Genomic DNA, 12,350 nt, shown 5'->3' on the forward strand with positions numbered 1-12,350 from the left:
CCCCACCCCTCGGATCCTAGTGTCGGGGGCAACTTTAATTCCAAATCCGCGCAGACAATATGCACTCTTGTAGTTGATGAAAAGAGACGGTGAACAAGAAATTAATTAAATCGATGAAAAAAAAAAAAAGATCAAAACGAAAAAGACTAAGGAGAATGAAAAGCAAAAGGAGTTAAGAAAAAAATACAAATAAATAAAATTGATAAATAAATGAGTTAGAGGAAGAGAAGCAGGGGGGGGGGGCGTAAAAATATTCCAAATGACTAGAAGAAAATTGTAAAAAAGAAATGAAAAAACCGTACATCCAAGATGAGATATGAGGGCATTGAAAAGAAGAAGAAGAAAAAGAAGAGGAAGAAGAAGAAGAAGAAGAAGAAGAAGAAGAAGAAGAAGAAGGAAGTAAGGGAAGAAAGAAGTAGGACGGGAAGAAAAAGAAGAACAACAAAGAAGAAAATGGATAAAAACAAGAACAAAAAAGCGATGAAAGAAGAAGAAATTGAAAAAAGGAATGAATGAGAAAATTGAAAATGAAGAAGAAGAGGAAAAGGCTAAGAATAAGAAGGAAAAGTAGAAAAAAGGGAAGTAAGATGGAATGGGAAGAACAAAAGAATAAAATAATAAAAAGGAGAACAAAAAACGGAAGAATGAGAAGAAAAAAGAAGAAGAAAAAACAAAGAAAAAATAGAACGAGGGGAAGAAGAACTAAAAGAACAAGGAGAAAAAAAAGGAATAAGATTAAAAGAATAAGAAAATAAAGAAGTAAAAAAAAGAAGAAATGTAAGTAAAAAAATAAGAAGAAAAAAAGAAGGAAAACGAATAAGAATGAGAAAGACAGAAAGAAAGGATGGGAAATGTAAGAAAGCGAATAGCTTTTTTCCTATAATACGTCCCTCCAATCTGTGCGTTTAACGCTGAAAATACCATTTCAAACTTGAGTCGAAATAAAATCACCTTTTTTAATAACTTGAAACTTTGGAGTGCACCCCTTCGCCATTTTCGTAAGCACATTATTGTCATGATTATTGTCATAATTGACACACTCATTTTGACAGAGATGGATGGACTGTGTGGCTTTTATATATTAAGGTTTATTGAAGAAACGTCTACGATAGTGATGCATGCACTGATGCAGGAGCAAATTTAATAATGTAAGACCAGGCGCTGAAAAAGACAAAAGAAAAAAAAACGAGAAAAGGAAGCAGGAAAGACAGAAATGGGAAACAAGAAACAAGAAAGGTTTAAGAGAGAGAGAGAGAGAGAGAGAGAGAGAGAGAGAGAGAGAGAGAGAGAGAGAGAGAGAGAGAGAGAGAGAGAATACGCAAGGCGGAAACGCGTTTTATAATTTAAAACCAAGCGATAGAAAGATTTTTTTTTTAAAAGAAGAAAGAAGAAACGTGAAAGACAAAAGCAACGAGAAAGATAAATCCAAACGCGGAAACGCATCTTATAATTAAAAGCCAAAGGGAAAGACAAAAGAACGGAAATTAGGAACAATCAAAAACGAAACGAAAAAGAAAAAAAATGTGAAAGACAAAAGCTTGAACAAAACGAGGAAGACAAAACAAAAAACAATAAAAATAAAAACAAAAATGAAAAACCAAAAACTGGAAGGATAAAACGGTAAAGACAATAATAACAAAGACAAAAACAGGAAAAACAAAAAAATGAGAACGCACAAAAAACGGGAGGAAAACAGATGAAGAAAAAGCAGGAAAGGACAAAAATAGGAAAGGCCAAAAAAAAAAAAAAAGAAAAAAAAAAGAAAAAAAAAGAAAGACGAAAATGAGAAAGATAAAACCAGAAAATGGCAAAAACGAAATGGCAAAAATGAAAATGATAAAAAATAAAATAAAATAAAAAAATAAACGGAAAAGTAAAAAAAAAAAAAAAAAAAAAAAAATGGGGAATACAAAAATGGAAATGACAACAGGGGTAAGGTTAAATTTTGAATGAAAAAATAAACTTAAAAATTAAGAGAACAAGAAAACTAACATGAAGAGAAAGAATAGAAAACACTAAAATTATAGATCATTCAATTTTAATGGAAAGGAAAAAAATGAAGAAAAAACATGGAAAGAAGTGAGGAGGGAAAAAGAGGAGGAAGAAAGAAAGAATTTTTTTTTTTTTTTAAATACGAATCAAAGTAAGGAATAAAGAATTAAAAAAATAAAGAAAATAGGAAATTCATGACGAGGAAAAGGAAATAAATAAAAGGAAAGAGGGACGAGTGGAATAGAAAGAAAAAGAATTGAATCACGTAACGGAAGGAAGAGATAAACGAGGGAAAAGGTGAGAGAGAAAATGGAATTAGGGAGGAATTGAAGGAAAGACGAAGAGGAAAAATCGGGAAAATAAATGATACGTGGGAGAGAAAAGAGAGGTAGAGAGAAAATAACGAAGCTAAGCAAAAAAAGAAGGGAAAATATGAAAAGGAAAAAATGAGATAAATAGTCAAGAAGAAGTGCGTAAAACAGACAAGAATTTTTTAGAGAGAAAATATTATTTTAATGCGAGTTCAAAAATAACATGGGGTAAAGTGGAATGAGTACGTCATTTGTTAGGGTACATTCCACTATAAAAACAACGACGTCTGACTCTTAAACAACAGCAGCCAAAAAAATGATGGTAGACGTGATATATATATATAGAGAGAGAGAGAGGGAGAGAGAGACAGAGAGAGAGAGAGAGAACGAGAGAGAGAGACAGACAGAGAGACAGACAGAAAAGGGGGGGGGGTTGAGTGGCAGAGATTAAAAAAACACTGCGTACGTATGTAGAGATGAGGTTTGGAATTGTGAGTGTTTTTTTCTTTCTTTTTTTTTCTTTTTTTTTTTTTTTTTTGCACTCCAACCACGCATTGCCATTCAATTCGTTGACCGTGTCTCGTCATTCGACTCGTCATTTCCCTTTCGACCCAATGTCATACCGCTCTCTACAGACACCCTTTGACGCGACGGTGGTTGTTCCCCCCCCCTCCCATCCCCCAACTCAGTCTGCTTGTCGGTAAATTATTTGGGTCAAGTTGACCCTGCACTAGAAGTGTTTAAAAAGGAAAATGTCCAGTTTATTTTATTTTATGGTTATAAATTTTGGTTCGGGTTAGTTTTACACACACACACACACACACACACACACACACACACACACACACACACACACACACACATACATATATATATATATATATATATATATATATATATATATATATATATATATATATATATAGTAATTTATGAAAATATATATATAACAATTAAGCTACACAGAATATTCCGCGTTTCATTCTCACGAGAATAGGTCAGGCATATATCTTTTCATAACTTACTAACTAGCTCTACCTATGTATTGAGCACTGTTGAAGTAAATACTGAAAATCTACGCATAAAATTATATCTTCGTATATTAATTTATGTGATTAAATGAAGTCGTCGTCATATATATATATATATATATATATATATATATATATATATATATATATATATATATATATATAATATAAAGCTGTGTGTGTGTGTGGTCACGAATAGGCTCCTATATGGTTGACTATTTAAAAAAAAACTGATTACATATAATGATAGATGTATCGAGACACAGGAATGGGTATGTTTGATCTTGCAGAACGGTGGTTCATTAAAATTGTGGGGTCTTCGTTCGCGCCTGATCCACAAAGTATGGAAATAAAAAATTTAAAAATTAAAAAAAAACGTTTACAAGTGTTTTTGATATAGATGTACATAAGAATACTTTGATAAATATGTTTTAACTTAAATAGGGATGGTATAATAAAATTCTGGGGTCTGCGTTCGCGCCTGGCCTCCATAGAATGGAAATAGGCACAAACTTTAATAAAGACTTTTCATATCTATCTGCGTAATTATACTTTGATAATTATGTTTCAATTTGAAGAAATATGGTATAATAAAATCATGGGGTGTTCGTTAAAGTTTTAATATAGATCCACAGAATATTGTGATAAATGTTTCAGTGTGAACTGGTATGGCATAATAAATTATGGGGTTTATCTATTTTATTTTTACTTTCATCATATTTTGATTTGGTTTTGATACCCCCAAATTCGACCCAAATTTACAACCTTTCCTTTTCATAACCTATCATACTTTCATAAACCAGAGTCCATTTTCTGTAGGCTGTTTTTGAACCCAGTCAACGACGGGTGCTTTTGCTAGTGTGTGTGTGTGTGTGTGTGTATATATATATATATATATATATATATATATATATATATATATATATATATATATATATATATATATATATATATATATAAAATAAAATAAAAATTACAATTAAGTTTATCAAAATGATCCAAGATGGTAAAACTAAAGTATATTATAAATATTAAAGAATTAATATTTATAAAGTTATCTCAACCAGATGTAAAAGCTCGATAAAACCAAATAGGAGATAGAACTTATGATAAGAGCAAATAGTTAATAAAACATGTTAAAAAAACACTTTGAAAAAGAGTTTAAAACATATTTAATCTGAAAAGGAAACACTTAATAAGTGGATAGTTCTTAATCCGCGGAGTTTCGAAGAAATACTTTCTTTCTCATCAGAGGGTAGGAAATTAGCAAAATGCGGGATCGGATTTTGCATACAAAAGTATTTGATGAAACTGCAAGTAAGTCAAAGATCTTACTTGATAACAAAAAGTTTAGCAGAAGGAATATGGTGAAGAAAAATGTGATTACACGTGAATTGATAGTCTGGTAAAAGGTAAATTATCCAATGACGGTAAAATCCAAAAATATAAATCCAAGAAAGTTAATTGAATTTCCATTCGCACAAGTAATCTTCCAATTACGTGATTTCCTTGGATTTTACTTGTGCGAAAGTGTTTTTTAACATGTTTTATTAACTATATATATATATATATATATATATATATATATATATATATATATATATATATATATATATATATATATATACACACACTTAGTTTTCTTTTAGGGAAAAAAAATTCCAACAGGGTGCTCTATTATAAGGAAAAAATTTCAAAATTAGAGCATAATATTTTTATTTTATTTTCAGAAGTTTAGATAAGATAAGCCATCGGTACCGTCGGTTTCAAACCTGTTAATATGGAACCATTTTAGGTCCCACTATCAAGGCTTCTTCAGCTAATCTTTCTCATCAGTCTATAACAGGAAGTGGAAACATACACATATATTACTCCTATATATGTGAATGTTTTGAGAATTTTATTTTTTTAATCCTAGCAGCCATCAGAGGTGCTGGAAGGCAGGGTAGATTTCAGCCCTTTTTTGCCTTTGTTAAGTAGAATGCCTACACTTCTTTACCTGGTGTGACTGGTGTAATCATCATCATCATCATCATCATAATAATCATCATCATTCCCCCCCCCGCAGTCCCCTCTGCTTGCCCTGTCAGGGGCCAGAGTGGGGGGGGGGAAGAAGGGCTTTTGCTTGTTTCCTCAGTTTTCGAGTTTCATCGGTTTGTGAAGGACGTGTTTACCCGCCAAGAAAAAAAAGTTTTTGGCGTTAAATATTATGTTCTGGGGGTTTCTCTTTTAGGGAAAACGTTTACAATTTCATTCTCAGCAACAAGGTTTTACCAACTGACTCAAAATACTAACGGAGGAACCGTTTAGTTTCTGATATGTTTTTTCGGTAAGAAACAAATATTAAATTTGCCTGCCAGTAAGACAATATAGGCAGTTTATCGGTACACGTGCTCTTAAAGAAAAGGGCCGACTTGAAAGACATTTCTACCGAAATTCTCTTCTCATTGAGACATTTTTATTTTAAAAGAAAAAGAAAACAAAAACATTACAACCAGATGGTTCTAAAAGATTGTGAGAGTGCCTCTAAAGAAAAGGACTGAAAGAAAGACAAAACAAATTCCCACGAAAATGAAACGCGGAATATTCTGTGTAGCTTAATTGCCATATATATTTTTATAATTTACTACCTAGCTCTAAGTACGGCGCAATCACATTGACACACCGGTTCTCGTCAGATCACCGAAATTAAGCAACGTTGAGCCTGACCAGTACCAGATGGGTGACCATTTGGGAAGGCTAGGCGCTGTATGTACATCCTGGGAAGGTTGGGCGTGGGTCCAGCACCCTCACCCCATAAAAAGAACTCAGTCGTTACAAAAGCATCTACAAAGTTGTAGATGCCCTATGTCTCTTAGGGGCTCAAGGCTATCGATGGACCTAGCTCTACCTATGTATTGAGCACTGTTTAAGTAAATACTGAAAATTTATGCATAAAATTGTATTTTCATATATTGATTTATGTGATAAAATTACGTAGTCCTATATATATATATATATATATATATATATATATATATATATATATATATATATAAGGGGATTAGAACAACAGTCTAGAGAGCAGAGTTTATTTTAATGTATTAGTAAATTCAATAATACAGCTAAAATAAAAGAAAATAAGACAGTGCTCGTTGTAATGTAGATATATAATAAGCTCGACAGGCATATATTAGAGCTATTTTAATATTGAGTAAGATGATTGATAATTTATAATTAAAATTAAAAATCGGTTTCAAAGGGAAGAACAAACAAAATCAATAAATCATCTTACTCAATATATATATATATATATATATATATATATATATATATATATATATATATATATATATATATATATATATATATTCGTACCATTTTGCTTTAGTTGGGAATGGGGGTATCCTACCGGATATCAGACATTCACTCATTATCTCAGACATTCCAACTGAGAGATCTTTTAAAAATTTAACCGTACCTTTAAGTGCAATTGTTTGTATCTCTCTTGTATTTGGTTCACCGGGTATATTTGCCAGGCAGTTTTTTAAATTATTTTTCATGAGCTCGGTTGCTCTTGTAATTACTGGAATTATGAAGATCCTAATATTTCAGGGGGGGGGATTCACGTCATATATAAGACCTTGTTATTTCGCCATCTTCTTCCTCTTAGTTGTGTTGAAGCCAGCATCATTAAGTGCAATGACCTCAACTCGGGCGGCTACTTTCTCGTATCATATCGCTATGTCACGTTTAATAGCTTCGTTTTCAAGGTACGTGGCTGTAAGAATTGCATAATCATAGTGGATGGTGTATGACTTATTTCCAACTGTTATTTCTGGTAAACATGTTCCCAGTACTTGCTGCTATATTTGATTTTAAACTTTTTACAGATGATCCAGCGAAGATATTTATACACTCCATTGTGTTGCAGTGCATAGAAGCCGCACGTGTGTGTGTGTGTGTGTGTGTGTGTGTGTGTGTGTGTGTGTGTGTGTGTGTGTGTGTGTGTAAGACAGCAAGACGACATCTTTATTTTTTTCAGATTTTTCCTCTTCGTCCTTCCTTTCATTCGTTCCTAATTTCATTATACGGCATAATCACATTTACACGCCAGTTCTCGTCAGGCCACTGAAGTTAAGCAACGTTGAGCCTGGCAGGTACCATATGACTGTTTAGGAACTCTAGGCGCCGTGTGCTCTCCGCTTCTCTCGGCATTGTTTCCAGTCGTCCTGAACCTCCACTTGCCACTGGTATTTAACAACGCTGACTTAGGAAACGTATGGTTGGAGATTGCGCAACTCTTGCCACAAAATTTCAACGCGCAGGTACCCTTACAGTGAATATCCGTTGTCAAGACTGAAGGAAACTGTTATATACGTGATAAAATCTAACTATATAGATTAATCTAAGATTTTTTTATGTACAGGAGTTGTTGCCAGAGATATATTACGTGGTCATTACGATATACTAGCTGTCTATATCCAGGGTTGGCCGGTAGCCGTTTTGTCTTCATGTTTGTTAAGTTTTCTTTTTTTTTTTTTTACTATAATAATTATCTTTTAAAAATATGACAAAGCGCGTACCGGACGTCCATGCACAGCCATCGTTCATCGCTGGTAAACGTGCAGCTCTTCAACTCTTTTTTTTTTTAATTAAAATATAATAGGAGGTTTTACATTTGGGACTTCCTTTGTATTTCTTTTCTTTATGACCATATCGGAGATGAAGGAGACACTTCCTGTGGCTAACGTTTTTTACTATTGTTAACCTTGATCATCAAAAACAAGGCATATTATTATTTAGACCTAAACGACTACTATTTGGGACCATGACTATCGGAGACTGTGTCAGAAGATGAGCGAGATATCTGGTCACACTACGTTTACAATTCTGTGTGTTAGTATAGTCATGGAAGCAGGAGACAGGGAATGAATTAGAGTAGAAGGCTTTCCAACATCCAGGAACCTATACAGCGAAGAGGTTAGATTTTGTTGCTATGCATGTTAGTCAGGTGTATGTACGTCGAGGGGGTTACGAATGCAATGAGATCTTTGGATTACTTGTAAAACAAACACATGAATGCACCATTACAGCGATGGGACAGGGGTTGGTGCTAAGTTGATAGTGCGAAACCTATTTTGATTGGAGACTTTTTTCATCGAGTCTAAAGGGGAGAGAGAGAGAGAGAGATAGAGAGAGAGAGAGAGACTAGTGGTAGATGCATAAGTCCAGATGCAGCAAGACTATATAAGCGAATGGTGACTTTATAGAGGTACATGATACTCTCGGGTGTGAGTTATTTTCTAGTACGGAAGAGAAACTCACCTTCTTTACAGCAGCCTTCGCAATGTCTTCAGTGTATTTGTTCCAATTATATTTCTATACTTGAGTAAATGAAACGTTTAAAAATACTTTTCTCTTCCCAATGAACCATTTAACTGTTTCATAGTTTAGTTTATTTGTTGGATTCATAAAATTAGAATTCATCTGGTCTGGTAGGGTATCGAACATAGTGTTATTACCTGTAGTAGCATCACTAAACGGTGAACCATTCATCGTATAAGCCAGTGTATAGCCATCCAGAGGGAACCGTACTTGGGTTATGAATACTAGGTTATCTACTATATCAATAAAATAAGGTCAATTTTCCCCTCTGAATTCCATCAATATATGACTGTAAACACAAACGCTACAAAAAAAAAATGGCAATATAGTAATATCTCTTGTCAATAACTGATGCCTTTTCGGAAATTATCAGTCAATTTAATTTGATTTAAGAATTTCTTACATTGATTCCGACCTATCTGACTCTCACAAAACAGTCATACTTAGAGGAAGTCGGCGTAACATTTACTCACTCAAAAAAAAACTATTACCACGCACCATCAATCACTGGAATGTCTCCTTCGTTTGATAGATTTCAGTTATTGTTTCATTCTTTTTTTATTTTGTAACATTTCATCAATGTTTACAGACCTTAATACAGAGAGACATAACATAATTTTCCTTAAACTGATATGAATTACATGTAGATCATGTAAAATCTACCGCCATCAAAGAAAAACGTCTAACACAGTGAAGATAGAAATCCAGGAGTTTGTCTAAACTTGTGTGCATGATACACTTAAACATGTGTTGTAGTAGTAGTAGTAGTAGTAGTAGTAGTAGTAGTAGTTACTACAACAATATCAGTAGCCATTAACGATCTCTGAAACATTTGATTGAATTGTGAGTTTGGCGCCGATTCGAGCAAACACTTAATTTCGATTATGATTTAACTAATCATAAATAATGTTATGCGAGTACAGAACACTGATTTCAAAAGATTAATTAAGGGAGTTTAATCAAAAAGATTAATTAAGGGAGTTTAATCAAAAAGATTAATTAAGGGAGTACACCGGCGCTGTTCGATTTCTTTAATTGCAATAAGACCCAGCTGTGTAACCAATCCACGTCGCTCAGGTCAACCACCTAACTCTTCCCTTGGCTCACAAACAAAACCCACATATGCTTCATCATCGAAGATATCGCCTTGTCAGCACGTTGGCTTTCAGTACCATTTCGACACACAGACTTACTTTGAAATAACAAGATTAACTCTGTCAGCCTTTAAACCAAGTCTTTCCTTTATTCGTGCACGCAGACTTAGGAATAACTTTCTTCTATCGTGGACACTCAGTACAGTTTTCCTCATTCACACTCCTGGACTTATAATTAGTTTTCCTGATTCAGTACTAAATTCCCGATTCCGATACAATTGCCGATCCCGATTCTTTAGAAATCTTTAAATATTTAACTATAAAAGTGTTATTTTGTCCCGATCACAGTAAAAACACATTTTAAATGTGCCTATATTTTCTCAAACGTAAAAACACATTTGTGATGGGGGGGGGGTGATCTATAGATTAGATTTTACTTTTACTGGAAATTAAAAATTAATAAGTACTTATCATTTTATCATTACTACCAGCAGTTGAAATTTTTAAAAACAAAATCATATTTAAAAAAAAAAAAAATAATAATTAAAAGAATTGTTTTTGGCATCGGAAAATAGACACACATTTTTTCCGATTCCGACACCGATTCTAATACCCTGAAAAGTTCCGATTTTTTCGATTTCTGATTCCGATTAATCGTCCCAACGCTACTTATGGTAACCTACCTTTGCTAACATCTGCTTGTTAAGTGTTTAACCAAGATGACCTATAAAAGAGATCTCTAGATACTGGAAAGCATTCTACTCTAATAGTTTCTTCTCTCGAATTGCTAGACTTTGGAATTCCATTTCCTGTTCTCTGTTTCCCTGATTGTACTTACATCGTGTCTCTGTATAATTAATCCCAAACAGTAGTACCTTGCGCACAAGTATCACTGTCTTATTTTTGGTCAATAACAGTATTAAAAAAAAAAAATATTTAAAAATAAATTTAAATCCTATCTACAAAGAACACGGTCCGTATTCTTCATAAGTATCCTTTGTTTTATATTTTTTATATGCATTTTCTGACAAACGTCTCTTGTTGATCAAAGCGTCTTATTCGACAGAATCATAAGTTTTATTGTTAAAATTATGGCGAGTACTTGATATTATAAACCTATTTTTTGCATGTTATTATTTCTGTTTTATTTACGCTTTGTTTTCTTTTCGCAGGTGTTTACTCCGAGAAACGGGAACAAGTCTCCCAGATTCGTTTCATCATGGAATTTGATTCTGACGGCGATTCCTGGGTTTGCAAGGCGTCAGTCGAAGGAATGCCTGAACCAAAAGTTTACACTTACAAGTTCGGAGAGCCGTATTCTTCAACAGATTTAATGGGGAAAACTTTTACGGTATACACACAAAAATAATTTCTTTTTAATTTAAAAATTTACTTTTTTTTTTTTTTTTCATCTGTTGCTTTGGAGATTTATATTAACGTCTAAATCTTATTGAATTTGAAATAGACGGAAAAATGTAAATATTTACTTGTCGGTACGTCCAGTGTCACAAAAAAAAAATCATCGCAAACATTAATTAATGAGAAACGGATTACCTCCCTGTATAGTTACTGTTTATCCGTTAAAAATCCATAAAACAATTTCCTCTCTGCAAATTCAAAAAAGTGACTGTCTGTTTACAGTTTCAAATTGGCTATTTTATTTTATAACTAGCGGGGGGGGTACACGGCGTTGCCCGGGTGTTTAGAGGTGTGTGTGGTTTTGGGTAAATCAAAAAAAAAAAAAAAATAAATAAAAATCGTTGCCCGGGTGTTTGTGTTGGGAGAGGGGGGAGTTTAAAAAAAAAGTTTTGGTAGGTAACTAGAAAGGATCGAACTCGAAGCCTTGAGGCGAAGTTAGAAAATAAAGTGTGAAAATAAACGTGCGACGCTAACCACTGGACCAGCAATAAGCAGTAACGGAAAAATGTTTGAATTTATTTAAGAATTGCCACGTGCCCGTACTTGATGACTTAATGAGGTCAACTTTCACTACGGGGCAGTTTTTTTTTTTGTTTTGTTTTATTATACAAAAAAGCCGAATCCACACGCGGCGATCGAAAAATGTGGAATATTTAGCTTTTCAAAGTCGGGCAAATTAAATAGACAGGCGATCCCCATAGTTATCTCGTATACATTATCATAAAGATGTGATATAAAAAATTTTAAGAAGGAGCGATCCCCCGAGAAGGTCGAGGAAACCCCCCTTTTGCGGACATACACGAAAACGCACACACACACAAACAAACATTTTCGCTTTTATATATATAGATTTAAAAAGGAGACTGTAATTTTTTTAATGATAGCTTCTTTTTAAAATTAAAAATAAAAATATGTAAGTGAATCGACATATGTTCCTTTATAATTTATATACAAAAATTATTCAGAAAAAAAAAAAAAAAACAATGTGTTGTTTATTTATTTGCTTCCCCACTGAGCAAATTAGACACAAGGCCGTTTTTTAGTGTGGGTGAGGAAAAACCAGCTCCCCCAAGGGGGCACTCTGGCAGGGTCCAAAATTAGCAATTGTCCGATATGAAGGGTTGCCCCCACATTGA

The 12,350-nt window shown here is 33.5% G+C and overlaps 1 protein-coding gene across 1 annotated transcript in view; it reads left to right on the forward strand.

Moving 5' to 3' along the window:
* The window catches only part of LOC145276749 (fatty acid-binding protein-like), a 100,904-nt gene that overhangs the window by 68,197 nt on the left and 20,357 nt on the right, over positions 1 to 12,350 (forward strand). Inside the window, exon 2 of the mRNA XM_080127985.1 lies at positions 10,968 to 11,146. Within this exon, the coding sequence (XP_079984111.1) occupies positions 10,968 to 11,146 (179 nt within the window). The remainder of the gene's footprint in view (positions 1 to 10,967; positions 11,147 to 12,350) is intronic.

This window comes from Euprymna scolopes, chromosome 5, assembly GCF_053919585.1.
Source record: "Euprymna scolopes isolate OS-2025 chromosome 5, ASM5391958v1, whole genome shotgun sequence".
NCBI classification, from domain to species: Eukaryota; Metazoa; Mollusca; class Cephalopoda; order Sepiida; family Sepiolidae; genus Euprymna; species Euprymna scolopes.